General features: G+C 42.1%; 1 protein-coding gene across 1 annotated transcript; it reads right to left on the reverse strand.

The window, feature by feature from the left end:
- Positions 1-13,193: 13,193 nt before the first annotated feature.
- IL9 (interleukin 9) lies at positions 13,194-16,225 on the reverse strand. The gene is made up of 5 exons (XM_060146258.1): positions 16,112-16,225; positions 15,957-15,992; positions 15,839-15,871; positions 14,488-14,619; positions 13,194-13,304 (listed from the first exon to the last, which is right to left on the reverse strand). The coding sequence occupies exons 1-5, from the start codon at positions 16,223-16,225 to the stop codon at positions 13,194-13,196; spliced, it is 426 nt and encodes a 141-aa protein (XP_060002241.1).
- Positions 16,226-18,865: the final 2,640 nt, after the last annotated feature.

The raw sequence follows: 18,865 nt of genomic DNA on the forward strand, positions 1-18,865 counted from the left end.
GAGAATTTTTAAAGTATTTGTTTAAAGTATAATAAGCCCATTACATGTTAGCACACATATTTTAATGAAAACAGTTATTCTTTCCAAACAAAAATAAATAATGAGAAAAGTTGCACTGTTTTACAGTTTTGCAAATCTCCTAATGTCTGGCTTAAACAGAGGACAGTTGGATTCCCATATTTGCTTCTGCTTTCGGTCGGCTGCGATATCCCTTGCCATGTAGTTTTCTGAAAACTCCATTGTTAGCTTGTGATAATGTGAGGATAAAAAAGGCAGATAATATCTTGGTGTCATATGAAAATAGTTTTGAGCACGGGTCTCCCTTTGAGAACTCCTGCTCTACAAAACAAAATCAGTCACCCAAAAGCGCTCTCGGCTGATGAACTGTAGAATAGCCACTAGGTGGCAGCAGAGGTCAACTAAATGCACCGCAGGTCGGGGCTTCTGTTACCTAGTGACATTGGTTTCAGTGGTTAGAGCATCTGGGGCCCATGACACTTCTCTTCCTGTTTTTTTGGGTCTCATCATCTTCGTTGTTGTCATTGTTCTTTTACTTCTCTGTGGTGGAACTAACTTCAGACCAGGGAAACCTTGCCTTGGGTTCCAGCTCCGGGTCTGTAATCAGCTACCTGCATGAACTTGGCAAGATTTGGCCCTCCTGGACCTCAGTTTCCTCATCTGTAAAGTGGCCACACTGGGTGGACCTCCCTTACCTATCTTCCAGGGATTCAGTAAGACTCTATTGCTAAAGTGGTTTTCTAAACTGTGAAGTGCTAAACATAGGGGTCAGAGGAACGTGGTGGAGGTTGGGTACTCTGTGATTTTTCCTGTTTCAGTTTCAGGCTGTCTTCCTCTCTCTGAGTCTGGGTTGTTGGCGTTTTTCATGGGGTGACACAGAGTGGCTGCATCAGTGGTCCCTGAGCCTTGTCTCTGCCTCTAAAACTCTGACTTCTACAGATGCTTGGCTCCTAGGCCTCTGGACCCCCAAGTAGACCTCCGATATGCATGCTTGTGGGGGGTGGATGCAGATGCTGATGTGACCTTTCTGATGCCCAGGATATCTGTCGAGTCATTGATTCAAGTCCTCCAGGGTTCTGACTCCCAGTGCCTCTCTCTGACAGGCTGATATCAATGAAGTTTCCAGGAAACATTTGGTCAAGCAGAGGAGTCCAACCCGTGAGCACCTGGGAGCCAGAAAAACCATCCAGAGAATGTCTGCTTTTTCCGGCTGCTGGTGGAGAGTGGGGAGAGGCCAGCGTGCTCTGGGCCCAGTCACCCTCACCAGTCACAGGACCCACCCCTAACTGCCTTGTGCCGGGTGTCACTCCCCTCCACACCTGTAGATTATGAAGATACCACTGTGTCTTACTCACCGCTGTGCCAAACCCAGCACCTGGCACTCCTTGCGTGCTTTACTGGTGTTTGTTGATTGACTCGGCCACATCCTCAGGTGTACAAAAAATAAAAGAAGCTTGCTTTTTTTTTTAATTTAGTTTTTTTCAAGCTTCCATTCTACCTGGTGGCAGAAAAAGTAATTTTGCCATTTCAGATGTAAAACTCAGAAATTCCAAGTTAAATACAGCCAGTTCAGGATTTTCTCCTTCTTTGCCCTCTCCTGGGGTGACTTTAGATTCTCAGGGTTTGGGATATAGGGAGAGGCTTCTTGCTCTTGGGAGATGCTCCATCCTGTACTAGCATTCTTCCTGTCTAGTCCTGGGGCATGGCCTTCCCTCCATGGTGGCTTCTGTGGAAGCATCTTCATTCCCATCTGGTCCTGGCCATATGGTTCCTGTCTGCCATATCTGCCAACCCCAAGGCCCCTCTGTCCTTACTGTGCTCCATGACACATCCATGCCCCTCTCTGTCCTATGGGAAAAGCCTTGCCTTCCACACTGGAACTACTCAAGGGCCTGCATCAGGCCCACCTTCCTGGGGCTCCCTATGCCACACCATGTAATGGGAGGCAGGAGACAATTTCTTTTCCAATTGTCATCTCCCAGGGTACACAGGACATGTGGCTCAGGAGCCCTCCCTTCTCAGGTCCTCAAGCCTCCCTGGAGTTCTGCCACCACCACTCCAAGCTCAGCTGGGGGAGAAGCACTCACCAGTGTCTGCTATCATCTTCTCTAACTTCTCTTCCACGGTCCATACGATATTACTTCCTCCCCCTAGAGCTAGGAGCTCTACCTTTGGAAATTCAAAAGCCAAGAATTAACATTTATATTAATAAGTAAAGGACAGTCACCTCAGTCGATGTAGAAAAAGCATTTGACAAACTCCAGTACTTGTTCATGATAAAAACACTCAATGAACTGAGAACAGAAGAGAGCTTCCTCAACCTGATACAGGGCATCTACAAAAAGTCCACAGCCAACATCAAACTTACAGTGAAAGGATAGGTGCTTTCCTACTAAGATCAGGAACAAGACTCTGACCACTTCTATCCAACATTGCACTGGATGTTGTAGCCAAGGTAATTAGGCAAGAAAATGAAATATAAGGCATCCACATTGGAAAGGAGAGCTAAGCTACTTCTATTTACAGATGATATGATCTGGTATATAGAAAATCCTAAGGAATCCACTAAAACCTATTAGAACAAATAAACAAGTTCAGCAAGGTTTCAGGATATAAGATCAACCTACAAAAATCAATTGTATTTCTATATCTTAGCAATGAACATACCAGAAATGAAATTAAGAAAATAATTCTGTTTACAATAGTATTTGAATAATGAAATATTTAGGCACATTTTAATAAAAGTACAGGATTTTTACACTAAAAACTACAAAACCTTACTGAAAGAAATTTTAAAAGATCTAAATAAATAGAAAGATACTCTATGTCATGGATCAGAAGACTAAATATTGTTAAGATAGCATTACTTCCCAAATTGACATACAGATTTAATGAAACCTCTCTCAAAAGCCCAGATAGCTTTAAAAAACAAACAAACAAAACTGAAACGCTAATCTTAAAACTCATATGGAAATGCAAAGGACCCAGAGTAGCCAAAGCAATCTTGATATGGAAGAGTCAACTTGGAGGACTCACTCTTGCCTATGACAAGGTTACAGTGATCAAGGTAGCGTGGTGCTGGCATAAAGATAGACTCATAGAGCAACGGGATAAAATTGAGAGTCCAGAAATAAACCCTTATATTCATGGTCAATTGGTTTTTGATGTGGGTGCCAAGATAATTCAATGGAGAAAGAATAGTCTTTTCAACAAATGGTGTTGGGACAACTGAGTATCCACATGCCAGAAGAGTGAAGTTGGAACCTTATCTCACACCATATATGAAAATTAACCCAAGATGGATCATAGACCTAGATGTAAGAGGTAAAACTATGAAACTCATAGAAGAAAACAAACAAATCTTGTGACCTTGAGTTAGGCAAAGATTTCTTAGAATACCAAAAGTGTAAGTGACAAAATAGAAAATAGACAAATTGGATGATAACTTAAAACTTTTGTGCTACCAATACCATGAAGAAAAGGAAAAAGACAAACCACAAAATGGGAGAAAATATTTACAAATCTTATATCAAATAAGGGACTTTTATCCAGAAGTACAAAGAACTCTTACAACTCAACTATAAAAAGACAAATAACTGAATTTAAAAATCGGCAAAGGCAGGACAGACAGCAGAAGCAAGAAGAACTGCAATCCTGCAGCCTGTTGAACAAAAACCACATTCACAGAAAGAGAGACAAGATGAAAAGGCAGAGGGCTATGTACCAGATGAAGGAACAAGATAAAACCCCAGAAAAACAACTAAATGAAGTGGAGATAGGCAACCTTTCAGAAAAAGAATTCAGAATAATGATAGTGAAGATGATCCAGGACCTGGGAAAAAGAATGGAGGCAAAGATCGAGAAGATGCAAGAAATGTTTAACAAAGACCTAGAAGAATTAAAGAACAAACAAACAGGGCTTCCCTGGTGGCACAGTGGTTGGGAGTCCACCTGCCGACGCAGGGGACGCGGGTCCATGCCCCGGTCCGGGAGGATCCCGCATGCCACGGAGTGGCTGGGCCCGTGAGCCAAGGCCTCTGGGCCTGCGCGTCTGGAGCCTGTGCTCCGCGGAGGGAGAGGCCACAGCGGTGAGAGGCCCGCGTACCACAAAAAAAATAAAATAAAAAGAACAAACAGAGATGAACAATACAATAACTGAAATGAAAACTACACTAGAAGGAATCAATAGCAGAATAACTGAGGCAGAAGAACGGATAAGTGACCTGGAAGACAGAATGGTGGAATTCACTGCTGCAGAACACAATAAAGAAAAAAGAATGAAAAGAAATGAAGACGGCCTAAGAGACCTCTGGGACATTAAACGCAGCAACATTCACATTATAGGGGTCCCAGAAGGAGAACAGAGAGAGAAAGGACCCAAGAAAATATTTGAAGAGATTATAGTCGAAAACTTCCCTAACATGGGAAGGGAAATAGCCACCCAAGTCCAGGAAGCGCAGAGAGTCCCACACAGGATAAACCCAAGGAGAAACATGCTGAGACACATAGTAATCAAATAGGCAAAGATTAAAGACAAAGAAAAATTATTAAAAGCAGCAAGGGAAAAACGACAAATAACATACAAGGGAATCCCCATAAGGTTAACAGCTGATTTCTCAGCAGAAACTCTACAAGCCAGAAGGGAGTGGCATGATATACTTAAAGTGATGAAAGGGAAGAGCCTACAACCAAGATTACTCTACCTGACAAGGATCTCATTCAGATTCGATGGAGAAATCAAAAGCTTTACAGACAAGCAAAAGCTAAGAGAATTCATCACCACCAAACCAGCTCTACAACAAATGCTACAAGGAGCTTCTCTAAGTGGGAAACACAAGAGAAGAAAAGGACCTACAAAAACAAACCCAAAACAATTAAGAAAATGGTCATAGGAACATACATATAGATAATTACCTTAAATGTGAATGGATTAAGTGCTCCAACCGAAAGACACAGGCTTGCTGAATGGATACAAAAACAAGACCCATATATATGGTGTCTACAAGAGACCCACTTCAGACCTAGGGACACATACAGACTGAAAGTGAGGGGATGGAAAAAGATATTCCATGAAAATGGAAATTGAAAGAAAGCTGGAGTAGCAATACTCATATCAGATAAAATAGACTTTAAAGAATGTTACAAGAGACAAGGAAGGACACTACGTAACGATCAAGGGATCAATCCAAGAAGAAGATATAACAATTATAAATATATATGCACCCAATATAGGAGTACCTCAATACATAAGGCAACTGCTAACAGCTATAAAACAGGAAATCGACAGTAACACAATAATAGTGGGGGACTTTAACACCTCACTTACACCAATGGACAGATCATCCAAAATGAAAATAAATAAGGAAACAGAAGCTTTAAATGACACAATAGACCAGATAGATTTAATTGATATTTATAGGACATTCCATCCCAAAACAGCGGATTACACTTTCTTCTCAAGTGTGCATGGAATATTCTCCAGGATAGATCACATCTTGGGTCACAAATCAAGCCTCAGTAAATTTAAGAAAATTGAAATCATATCAAGCATCTTTTCTGACCACAACACTATGAGATTAGAAATGAATTACAGGGAAAAAAACATAAAAAGCACAAACACATGGAGGCTAATCAGTACGTTACTAAATAGACAAGAGGTCACTGAAGAAATCAAAGAGGAAATCAAAAAACACCTAGAGACAAATGACTATGAAAACACGACGATCCAAAACCTATGGGATGCAGCAAAAGCAGTTCTAAGAGGGAAGTTTATAGCTATACAAGCCTACCTCAAGAAACAAGAAAAGTCTCAAATAAACAATCTAACCTTACACCTAAAGGAACTAGAGAAAGAAGAACAAAGAAAACTCAAAGTTAGCAGAAGGAAAGAAATCATAAAGATCAGAGCAGAAATAAATGAAATAGCAACAAAGAAAACAATAGCAAAGATCAATAAAGCTAAAAGCTGGGTCTTTGAGAAGATAAACAAAATTGATAAATAATTAGCCAGACTCATCAAGAAAAAGAGGGAGAGGATTCAAATCAGTAAAATTAGAAATGAAAAAGGAGAAGTTACAACAGACACTGCAGAAATACAAAGCATCCTAAGAGACTACTACAAGCAACTCTATGCCAATAAAATGGACAACCTGGAAGAAATGGACAAATTCTTAGAAAGGTATAACCTTCCAAGACTGAACCAGGAAAAACAGAAAATATGAACAGACCAATCACAAGTAATGAAATTGAAACTGTGATTAAAAATCTTCCAACAAACAGAAGTCCAGGACCAGATGGCTTCACAGCTGAATTCTATCAAACATTTAGAGAAGAGCTAACACCCATCCTTCTCAAACTCTTCCAAAGAATTGCAGAGGAAGGAACACTCCCAAACTCATTCTATGAGGCCACCATCACCCTGATACCAAAACCATACAAAGATACTACAAAAAAATAAAATTACAGACCAATATCACAGATGCAAAAATCCTCAGCAAAATACTAGCAAACAGAATCTAACAACACCTTAAAAGGATCATACACCATGATCAAGTGGGGTTTATCCCAGGGATGCAAGGACTCTTCAATATATGCAAGTCAATCAATGTGATAAACCATATTAACAAATTGAAGGAGAAAAACCATATGATCATCTCAATAGTTGCAGAGAAAGCTGTCAACAAAATTCAACACCCGTTTATGATAAAACCCTGCAGAAAGTGGGCATAGAAGGAACCTACCTCAACATAATAAAGGCCATATACGACAATCCCACAGCAAACATCATTCTCAATGGTAAAAAACTGAAAGCATTTCCTCTAAGATCAGGAAAAAGATAAGGATGTCTACTCTCACCACTATTATTCAACATAGTTTTGGAAGTCCTAGCCATGGCAATCAGAGAAGAAAAAGAAATAAAAGGAATACAAATTGGCAAAGAAGAAATAAAACTGTCACTGTTTGCAGATGACATGATACTATGCAGGGAGGATCCTAAAGATGCCACCAGAAAACTACTAGAGCTCATCAATGAATTTGGCAAAGTTGCATGATACAAAATTAATGCACAGAAATCTCTTGCATTCCTATACACTAATGATGAAAAATCTGAAAGAGAAATTAAGGAAACACTCCCATTTACCATTGCAACAAAAAGAATAAAATACCTAGGAATAAACCTACCTAGGGAGACAAAAGACCTGTATGCAGAAAGCTATAAGACACTGGTGAGAGAAATTAAAGATGATACCAACAGATGGAGAGATATGCCATGCTCCTGGATTGGAAGAATCAGTATTGTGAAAATGATGATACTACCCACAGCAATCTACAGATTCAATGCAATCCCTATCAAATCACCAATGGCATTTTTTACAGAACTAGAACAAAAAATCTTAAAATTTGTATGGAGACAAAAAAGACCCCTAATAGCAAAAGCAGTCTTGAGGGGAAAAAAACGGAGCTGGAGGAATCAGACTCCCTGACTTCAGACTATACTACAAAGCTACAGTAATCAAGACAATATGGTACTGGCACAAAAACAGAAACATAGATCAATGGAACAGGATAGAAAGCCCAGAGATAAACCCACACACCGATGGTCAACTAATCTATGACAAAGGAGGCAAGGATATACAATGGAGAAAAGACAGTCTCTTCAATAAGTGGTGCTGGGAAAACTGGACAGCTATATGTAAAAGAATGAAATTAGAACACTCCCTAGCACCATACACAAAAATAAACTCAAAATGGATTAGAGACCTAAATGTAAGGCCAGACATTATAAAACTCTTAGTGGAAAACATAGGAAGAACACTCTTTGACATAAATCACAGCAAGATCTTTTTTGATTCACCCCCTAGAGTAATGGAAATAAAAACAAAAATAAACAAATGGGACCTAATGAAACTTCAAACCTTTGCACAGCAAAGGAAACAATAAAGAAGACGAAAAGACAACCCTCAGAATGGGAGAAAATATTTGCAAATGAATCAATAGACAAAGATTAATCTCCAAAATATATAAACAGTTCATGAAGCTCAATATTACAAAAACAAACAATCTGATCCAAAAATGGGCAGAAGACCTAAATAGACATTTCTCCAAAGAAGACACACAGATGGCCAAGAAACACATAAAAAGCTGCTCAACGTCACTAGTTATTAGAGAAATGCAAATCAAAACTACAATGAGGTATCACCTCACACCAGTTAGAATGGGCATCATCAGAAAATCTACAAACAACAAATGCTGGAGAGGGTGTGGAGAAATGGGAATCTTCTTACACTGTTGGTGGGAATGTAAATTGGTACAGCCACTATGGAGAACAGTATGGAGGTTCCTTAAAAAACTAAAAATAGAATTACCATATGACTCAGCAATCCTACTACTGGGCATATACCACAGAAAAGCATAATTCAAAAAGACACATGCACCCCAATGTTCATTGCAGCACCATTTACAATAGCCAGGTCATGGAAGCAACCTAAATGCCCATCCACAGATGAATGGATAAAGAAGATGTGGTACATATATACAATGGAATATTACTCAGCCATAAAAAGGAACGAAATTGGGTCATTTGTTGAGACGTGGATGGAGCTAGAGACTGTCATACAGAGTGAAGTAAGTCAGAAGGAGAAAAACAAATATCGTATATTAACGCATATATGTGGAACCTAGAAAAATGATACAGATGAACCAGTTTGCAAGGCCAAGGCAGAAGTTGAGACACAGATGTAGAGAACAAATGTATGGACACCAAGGGGGGAAAGCAGCGGGGGGGGGGGGGGGGATGGTGGTGTGCTGAATTGGGTGATTGGGATTGACATGTATACACTGATGTGTATAAAATGGATGACTAATAAGCTGCTGTATAAAAAAATAAAATTAAATTAAAAAATTTAAAAAGAATGGGCAAAGGATTTGAATAGATATTTCTATACAAGTGGCCAATGAGCACATGAAAAGATGCATCACTAGTTATAAGGGAAAAGCAAATCAAAGCTACCACGAGAGACCACCTTATACCCACTAGGACGGCTATAATCAAAAGGACAGATAATAACAAATGATGACAAAGCAGTGGAGAAATTGGAACCCTCATACATTGCTGGGTAGAAATGTAAAATGGTGCAGCCACTTTCGAAAACAGCTTGGCAGTTCCTCAGAAGTTAAATATAGCATTACCTTATGACCTAGCAATTCTACTCATAGGTATATACCCAAGAGAAATGAAAACATGTTCACACAAAAAACCTTTAAATGAATGTTCATAGCAGCATTATTCATAATAGCCAAAGAGTGGAATCAACACAAGTGTCTATCAACTGATGAATGGATAAATAAAATGCCGTATATCCATGCAAAGAAATACTATTTGGCTATAAAAAGAAATGAAGTGGAACTTCCCTGGTGGTCAGTGGTTAAGACTCTATACTTCCACTGCATGGGACGTGGGTTCTATCCCTGGTGGGGGAACTAAGATCTCACATGCAGCACGGCGTGGCCAAAATAATAATAATAAAATTAAAATTAAAAAAATAAGAAGAAATGAAGTACTGATACATGCTAAAACATAATGAACCTTGAAAGCATCATGGAAAGTCAAAGATGCCAGTCCCAGAAGAACACGTCATATTCCAATTATAGGAAGAATCCAGAAGAGGTAAATTTATACAGTAGAGACAGAAAGTAGATTATTAGTTGATTAGGCTGGGGGAAGGGAGGATGGGGAATGGCTGCTAATGTGTGCAGGGTTTCTTTCGTGGGTGATGAAAATGTTCTGAAATCAGATTGTGGTGATGGTTGCACAGCCCTGTGAATATACTCAAATCCACTGAGTTGTACACTTTCAGTGGGTGAATGGTCTTTGCATTTCCGCTGAGCGCTCCCTTTGCAGAGGAAGAAAGGTGTTGGTCTGGGGTGAATGAGGAGGGGAGCAGGGTAGGAAAGGAATTGCAGGGCTGAGACTGCACAGTATCCTCCTGCCTCAAATGGGATGGATGGGCAGAGAGGGAGAGACAGACAGACGGATGTGGACTGGTCAGCTTTCAGGCCAGAAGCATCTGGGCTTGGCTTTGGCCAGTGACAATGTGCCCTGCTCTGGCATCTCCTGGGCACAACTCTGCTGGGGGCCTGGCAACCTGGACAAGGCAGCCAGGTTGTTGAGACTGTCTGTGTTGAGAGCCGACACCCTCCTGTGGGTCAGATTTAAGAATGTAGCTCTAGAGTCAGTTACCTGAGCTGGAATCTTGGCTTTTCCACTTGTGAGCAGTTTGCCCCTGGCAAGTTATGTAACCATGTAAACTTTCTGGGCCTCGGTTTCCTCATCTATGCACTAGGCATAATTGCAGACAATAATTCTACACCGACCTCATGGGCTTGTTGTAAGGATCCAACTAGATATTGAACAAAACATCATTAACCAAGTGCCTGGTACACAGCAAACAATAAATGTTAGTCCTTCTTTTTCTCCTTTCTCCAAGGTGACTTCTAGGTAAATCTCAACTCCTCCGGCACAGGAAGGAGAGCAATGACAGGGCACCTCATCACAGGCAGGCCCTGAGAATCCTGCTTTGAGCTGGCTGCAGGGGTGCATCCGGTGGGTAACGCCACCTTTGCAGAAAAGCCAAGGGAAACCGCCAAGCTCTGCTGGTGACTAAGCTGTGACAGTGGGTTGCAGCCTATCTCTCTGCCCATCTTCTCCGACAGCTGATTGCATCCCCAGGTTGTGTTGTGAAACCATCACCAACCACTAGCGTCTGTCCTTGTTGTGATGCCCGTGTGGGGTGAGCATTGCTGAGGGGGCGGCTTCCAAGGCTGCAGGCTGTAAACCATGTTGTATAATGTGGCACAGCTCTGCGTCTGGGGCCAGTCATTCAGAAAACCCAGATGGAGGAGAGGAGAGGAGAGGAGAGGAGAAGGCCCTGCTGCCACAACCTGGATGCCACAGCGGGCTGTCCAGGGAGCCACAGAGGTCTCCGTCCCTCCTGGAGGTGCCCAGTGCAAAGAGAGGGCCCCCCTTTCTGTAAGTGGGGCCAGAGCTAAAGAAATGCCCACAAATCCCTCATCATTATGTTGAAATCCAAGCAGCTCTGAAAGCCCAAGATTTGTTGAGATTCATTTGGTTGCCAAAGCTGACTACCTCATGGGATTGCTCCTCTGTTTTCTGCAGAATATTAATGTGTTTAATTACAGGATCCTGCCCCAGGCCCTGCTATGGATGTTGTGTAATGTAAGAAGTGTGAACTGTGTATTCTCTTTCTAAACAGGTAAACAGTTTGAATTCTGAAAGCTCTCTGGTCCCCAGGTTTTTGGAAAATGGAATGTGGACCCTTATTATTATGAATCTTTTTTACTGTCAGGCTGTAGTCAGAGGGAACACAATGCAGACACGATATATAGAGTAAGAAAAGAGCAGGATGGAGAGAGCAACGCGTTTGGAATCAGAGGTAGCTGGGGTTGGATCTCTACTCTAACTCTTACCACCCGTGGGACCTTGGGAAGGTCACAACGTTTCTGAGCCTTAATTTCCTCATCTGTAAAACAGAAATAATAATACCTACCTCCTACAGTTTACTAGGAGATTAAATGAGGTAATGCATGCTTAGTACATAGAGAGTAAGGGCTTAATCATTACATGATTAATATTAATAAATAATAGTCACTATGTTATTTGATAGACCATTTTCTCAGTGCTTTGTCCATGGGAATCCGCAGGCCAGCTAGGGAGCCGGCACAGCAGCCACAGCCGGACCCCGCATTTGACTCACCCTGCAGGGCAGGCCTCCGTTGCTGGGGGCTGGGTGCCAAGAGGAAGGGCACTGAGGACACTTAGGGGTCAGACTGTGCGTCTCGGGGAGGAAATAATATAGGAGATGCTGGGAGATACTCATTAAAACAGTAATAGCTGGAGCACGAATTCTCATGCTATGAGAGGTCCTGAGGAAACGTCCTCGACAGAACCTATACCCCACTCCCACCCCCCTGCCATGTGATGTTTTCCCTTTTCTGGGGAAGCCGATGGATCAACAGACTATGACTGTTGTCTGTCTGTATGGAGGTCTGTGTCCCCTGCAACGTGCCTGATGGCCTTCAGCACTGAGGGAAGACAGAGTTTAAACCAGTGAGCAGAAAGCCTCTGGACTTAGAGACCCAGCTTGTTGCCCTTTGATAGACATGTCACCATCAGTTAATCACTGAGAAACTTGGCTCTTTCTGTCAAAACTAAGACTAAAATAATTATGATTGGATGTACCCATGGACCCACCATTTCTGCACCAAATAATAAAACACTCCCCTGACCTGGGCCCCCTTTGCTAAAACTCCTCCACTTCCCCTATGCGGGAGGGGCGTGGCTGCAGGTGGAGGGCGAATTTCATGCCACCCCCGTCACTAACGGAGCTGCACAGCTACAGGGACCACACTGCCCATATCATCAGAGAACCTCACCTCTGGCCAAGGCCTGTTTGCTGTGCAGGTCACATGGATATTTCTTGACATTGTAACCGACAGAAATCCCTTTGAGGAATCCTGGCTCTGGGTGCTCTGAACTTTATGTATTATTGACACCAAAAGTACCAAAGGATGGTCTAGCCCCATAGGGAGAAGCAATTTTAATTTTACCAGTACCTAGAAAAATACTGCCCTTGGTAGATTCCTCTAAACCAGCGGCCCCCAGCCTTTTCGGCACCAGGGACCAGTTTCGTGGTAGACAATTTCCCCACAGATGGGGGTGTGGGGGGGCTGGGGGATGGATCAGGCAGTAATGTGAGCCATGGGGAGCGATGGGGAGCGGCAGATGAAGCTTTGCTCGCTTGCCACTCTCTTCCTGCTGTGCGGCCCTGTTCCTAACAGCCCAGACACGGTTCACGAGGCTTCAAGTCTGTGTTGAGGATAACGAGTCTTACTGTTATTACAGGAGTATTTGACCCATCAGCCCATTGACAGACTTGTAGCTTTCTTTGTTCTGAGCATCAAGGAACAAATAAGCACCTAGAGACCAGACTTGAGTTTTTTTCCAAGATCTGTTTATTCCAAAATAAAGATATAAAATTTTAAACAAACTATTAAAACTGATTTTGACTTAGCATGGCTTATTTGGTTTTTTAATTGCAACAACTTAAAGAGGAGGCTTTCTAAATTCAATAAATAGAATAAATAACATTTCAGTTTCACACTCTGCCTCTCATCCTTTCTTTCTGGAAACTTTCCAGGACAGTCTTCAGAAATGTCAGCATGTTGCCTGTTGTGGTTTGGTTGCATGGCTGTTCACAGGAAAAAGACTGTTGGGATAAAAGTTGACAAAGGCAGAGTGACTAAAACAGTATGGAACCCAGCAGCCCCAGGAACCACCCTGCCCAGAGCCTGGTGAGTGGATGGGGGGGGATGGTCAGTGGGGGTGGGGGTGTGCTGGCAGTGGAGGGCTTGAGGCATGGAGCAAATGGATGGGGAGTTGCTAACATTTTGTGTAGGCGGCATAGGTGCTTGACTTTGAAGTAGGATTTCAGGGATCTGCTTGCCACACACACACAGACACACACACATCAAGTGGCCCTAAATCTCTAAATCTCCTCATTAGAGGAAATCTTCTTGGGATGCTTTGAGGCTTAAAATTTTGTTTTTGTCCTTTTTGGCTGTCCTTCCAAGGTCATTTTATAGCACAATGACTAAGAGTGGGATTTAGGAGTCCCATAGACCAGAGTTCAAATCTCAGCACTGCCACTTATTAAATATGCAGCCTTGGGCAAATCAGTTAACCTCACTGAGCCTCAGTGCCCACCTCTACAGCGTGAGGGTGGTAAATCTGACAGTTGTCATTAAGGTAGGTATTCAATGAAACGGTATATATTAAGCATTTAGAACTGCATGCTGTTGATGGCAGAAACCCCCGCAGTTCAGTAGCTGAGCGAGGAGGGGCCCTCACAGGGTGACGGTAATGAAAAAAGTTCACTCCCTCCCCTCTCCTCCAGCGACCAGGGTGTATGCTCAAGAAGAGGACGCGCTGATGGACATTTAGGGCAGATGACAAGCTTCCACGTGGATGTGGATGTGTCTTCCCTTAAACACCTCCTTGGCCGACGGAAAGAAAACTTTAACTTACAGGCCGGAATATCCACTCGGCAAACTGAATCTCTAAGATTATGTAGAACTGTATGGCCTACAGCCCTGATTCTCTAGATTTTAGCTTCTAATGACAATCAGGCTAGATTCTTTCATTATTCAAGAGGTGGAGAGAAGTAAAAGCCAACACAGGGGTGAGTGTTTTTTAAAGGGAGAGGGAACAATGAGCCATCCGGGCAGATCTCACTTTAATTCTCTTGCTCTAATTAAATTTCTTATATGTCCCTAATCAACCTTGAACTACCAGTTCCAGCTTTATCACCCTTTCTCATTCAGATGGAGTTGGCATTGACATTCACACAAAAATAACTAACCAGAGCACATCACAGATAAAAACACACTCACTCCACACTTGTTGTTCTGGAGGGCTTCAACTGTTTTCTTCACCCGATTGAAAGTCAGCAGGAAATCTGTATTCACTGTGGTGTTGGTCATCTGCGACAGACCCTCCTGTAAGCATGCTGAGGTGCAGTTGTCCTGGTAAATAACAAGGATTTAGGAAAAGAAACACTCGGAGGACAGCTTTGAGTAGGAATCACAAAGAGAATGCTTTTAGAGGCTATTTTAATTTAACCAATGTAATCTAAACTTGCATTATTTTTTAGACAGGTCCCTTGTCAGGCTAGGAAATGATCTTCAATATTTCAAGGTAAGGCCCTTTTCCCACAGTGACACTCCCTGAAGATTTCCAGTATGTTGCACCCCAGGGAACATGAGGCCTGTGGACCCCAGGAAACAGCCAGTGCTGAGTCTACTTTTCAAAGGATGCTTCCTTGTTCCAAGTCTTGGCATAGTGAGTTTGAAAGTACAGAGAAAGGAAAAGCCTTTCCACACCAGCCTGGTGGGATGTGCCAGTTGAATGCTGCCCTTGTTTCAGCCAAAACCATGGATTAAAAACTGAGGGAATGGGCTGGGCCATAAATGTGTGGTTCCTCCTCAGAAGGCATAATAGATGGACTGTGATAGGGAGTGACACCTGACCTCAGCTGTGGTGAAAAGCTCGGGTTCTCCCAGGCCTGGCTTGTGAGAGAGTCAAGCACCACAGCACCTTGGGTAGGTGCTGCTTCCTCGCCTTAACCAGGAAATTCCTGCCACGCTTCCTCTCCACCAAAGTGGGGAATGACTCCCTGGAAACCCTTTTCACTTTCCCTCCACCCACAATCTCAGACACCCTATCCTCCTGGAAGGCAGGCTTCAAACCTTCCAATAGCCACTCTAAATCAGCTAAGCAGAAGGATAGGGAGGGAGGGAGGGAGGGAGGCAGGGAGAAGGCAAAGTATGTAGAGAGTTTAGGCCAGTGGAAGGACAAAAGGATGTCATTTTATTTACATTGTTTTGCAACCCTAGAGATACCAGCAAATGGATTAGAAAACTGTGATATGAACTATATCATTTGTTATATTCTCAGTCCCAGTTTGATTTAATTGTGCACATGGCCACTAATCTAAAAACACATTCAAGATTCTTTTTTAAATATTGAAGTGTTCAGACTTCTCAAGGAGACTAAATGCAAAGAAATGTATATATCAATAGCATAGAATTTCAAGATTTTGAAAGCTTTTTAAAATTGTTACTAATCTGTAACAATTGTAACTAAGTAACGGTTTCTTATTTCAGATATCAAATAGAACAATTAATTTTGACTTAAAGCCTTTAAAAAAACATGATCAAGATTATTTTCTTTTACTATACTTACAGAAGGAATGGGCAGACACAAACAATCAGTCACCTGCGAAAGAGAAATTTCAGAGTGAAGATTCCAGATGTGAAAACTAAAATTAGTTTGGAAAGATCTTAGAAGAGCATTTACTCACATTGGTGCTGCAGTTGCATTTTGAAGATGGATGTTCCTAAGAAAGTAAGTAGAGAAACAAGAACCCATGGTGGGTGGTGCATTTTTCATCCTCTTATATTTCACTTAAATGTCCAATAATTGCCTTTCCCGCTGGCGCCCCCGTCTGCAGCTTACCTGCAGGTTGTTGATCAGGTACTCAACATACTTGATCCCTGTAAAGGTCAAACACGTCTGGCTGGCGGCAGAGCAGAGGAGCAGGGCAGAGGCAAGGACCACGGCCAGGAGCATCTTGACAAGGGGCTGGAGCTTGGCCTTCAAATGCCTTCAAATCAAGTTGTATTTAAAGCTGCCCTGCAAACATGGAAAATCCCTGACATCAAACTGATACCAATGCCCACTTTTTCTCTGTAAACTTGGGCCACTTGACATCGAAAAAATATTTGTGTGTGTATATATCTCAAACTGAGTCACTTGGCAAAGACTATGTTACATTGTCCCACGAAATACCATTCCTCAGAAAAGATGCTTTTCGAACAGTTGGGTATCAAGTTGCTGCAGGAAAAGTTAAAGATCTTAAAACAATAATTTTTTTGAAGGCAGGAGATTCTGGTTGTGAGAGTGAAAATACTTTCCATGAAGGCCCAGGTCTGTATTTTCCCCTTTTTACTGATAAATGCTGATATAATAACCAGTCACTGGTGTTCTGACGAAGGCGGGTGTGGAGGATGAGAAATAGTGCAGGAGAGCGGTTCTGTCATCAGGGTTTTTGCAAGCTCAGTCTCATCGTTGCTACCTCAATCTTACTATACTTTACTTCCAAATCTTAAACTTGTCTTCCATGCTTGGGGCCAGATTCCCTACCTCACACAAACGCATCCTGGAACAAGTGACTGAAGGAGGACGTCTTCAACTTAAGCACAAGAATGCAGCAACAGTGCCTGTTAAAACTGGCCTGGAGGATTCCTTAGTGTCTTTAGGGAACTTACATAGCACTGTGCAACAGCCAGTAAAAACTCCATGCTCAAAATAAGATAATAGTTAACATTTATTGAGTACTTATTACATACCAGTCACAATTCTAAGCACTTTATGGGAATTAAACCATGTAATGTGTACAGTCATCAAATGAGGTCTGTACTAATTTGTCATCCCCATTTTTTTACCTTTTAAAACGCTGTCTGCCCCTTAGCTTCTTGGTTCTTTGGAGAAGTCGTTCTAATCCCTATGAGCCAGGAAGCAGTCTCACTGTAGCCCTATGAAGGAAGTAGTATAATTATCCTCATTATTTTATTTTATAGCTGTGGAAACTGAGGCACAGAGAGGCAAACAATTTGCCCAAATCCACACAGCCAGAAAGCAACAAAATTTGTATTCAAACCCAGAAGTCTGATTCCCAGGTTCAGTCCTTAATATTCTGGCTTTCCTGCTTCTCTGTGTTTTTTGTATGCCTCTTCCATCAGGATATATACCTCTTGTGGGTCTATTTCACCCCTGTATCCTTAGCACTTGGGAAGGTGCCTGGGGAACAGTGGGCCATCACTAAATCCTTGTTGGGTCAAATCATTAATGTGAAAAGTTTTTGAAATAGTAAGAAATGTGCACATAAACTGAGATTTTATAAGACTTCAGACCTAGTTTCTAGGGTACATATTTGGAGGTGTGTGCGCTTAAGAAAATATATCTTCTACATAATAGAGACTGAAAAGGCACTTTGCTTGGCACTTTGTGCCGTAGTGGCCCACGGGGACAAACCCGTAAGATTTCTCACCACTACTCTTACTACTGTAAGAGCGTGTGACATTATTGCTTTTCTCGTTGCACGTTGTTCCTTACGAGCGACGATGGATCATTGGTGTTTGGCGGCTCTATGTGGCCACATTATCTTGGTGGCAAACAAGGGAAAAAGAAATTGGCTTTCTGCTTAGTTCCCCAAATCCTCCCGCATCTCTAACTTCCAGGCCTGTCCTCTGCAGGCACTAAGAAGAAGGTTCAAAGGCTTCCCAGCCTATGGCAAACACTTTTATTACTAAGTCCAGTATCTATGCCCTTTCCTTGATGGTAGAACCCTGATTAGTTCAGGGTGGCAATGTGTCCAGCCAAACATTCACTTTTTCAGCCTCTCTTGCTGCTATAGGTGACCATGTGACATGTTCTGATCAATGCAATGTCTGTATAATTCTTTTGCTTTCTTGGTACTAGGAGATAAAAGTAGCTGAAACCTGCCCTTACCCCTTGTTCCAGTTTGGGCATGGATGTGATGGCAGGAGCTTCAGCAGCAATCTTATAACCATGAAGGAATGGAAAAGAGAATTGCAGCAATAGCAGCACTAACACTTTACATAAATAGAAATTAATCATAAAAAACAATAACAATAAAACCATGAAAGCAACACCAGAAAGTAACAATAAGAATAGAATAGTGATACTAAATTCTAGCTAGATATCACCGCCTACTGAAGACGCTGAGCCTTGAAACTCAGTAAAAATGGAAAGCTGTTATAGAAATGGAAACTACCATGTGCTGGAGAGATGTTAAAAGATATGCGAGGGTCATATTGAACCTTTTTCCCTGACATCATTGGAAGATTTAAGAGACTTGAAAGGACAGTCATCTCACTGTGTGAATCAACATTGTTTAATGCTGTGTGTATGAACCATGGAAATCATTCCACACAGCATCAGGTGTGCCTCTCACACTGAGGAAGACCCCTCTTACTGCACAGATGGGGGCTGTACCCAGAAAGACGAATGGATTTGTCCAAAGCCGTATCTCTAGTTAATGGTGGGGGATAGTATTGTGTTGTGATTAAGACCAGGAAGCCTGAGAACAGACTACCTGGGTTCAGACCTTGCTTCTATCATTTGTTAGACACATGGCCTTGGGTGGATGTCTTGACCTCTCCAAGCTTCCATCTCCTGACCATAAAA

Source organism: Lagenorhynchus albirostris, chromosome 3 (assembly GCF_949774975.1).
Source record: "Lagenorhynchus albirostris chromosome 3, mLagAlb1.1, whole genome shotgun sequence".
In the NCBI taxonomy this organism is placed as follows: Eukaryota; Metazoa; Chordata; class Mammalia; order Artiodactyla; family Delphinidae; genus Lagenorhynchus; species Lagenorhynchus albirostris.

Coding starts and splice junctions, on each gene's coding strand:
- IL9 (XM_060146258.1), bottom strand. CDS start 16,225: ATGCTCCTGGCCGTGGTCCTTGCCTCTGCCCTGCTCCTCTGCTCTGCC. Junction 15,993..16,111: donor ACCTGATCAACAACCTGCAG/GTAAGCTGCAGA, acceptor TTACTTTCTTAG/GAACATCCATCTTCAAAATG. Junction 13,305..14,487: donor TCCAGAACAACAAGTGTGGA/GTGAGTGTGTTT, acceptor TTATCCCAACAG/TCTTTTTCCTGTGAACAGCC.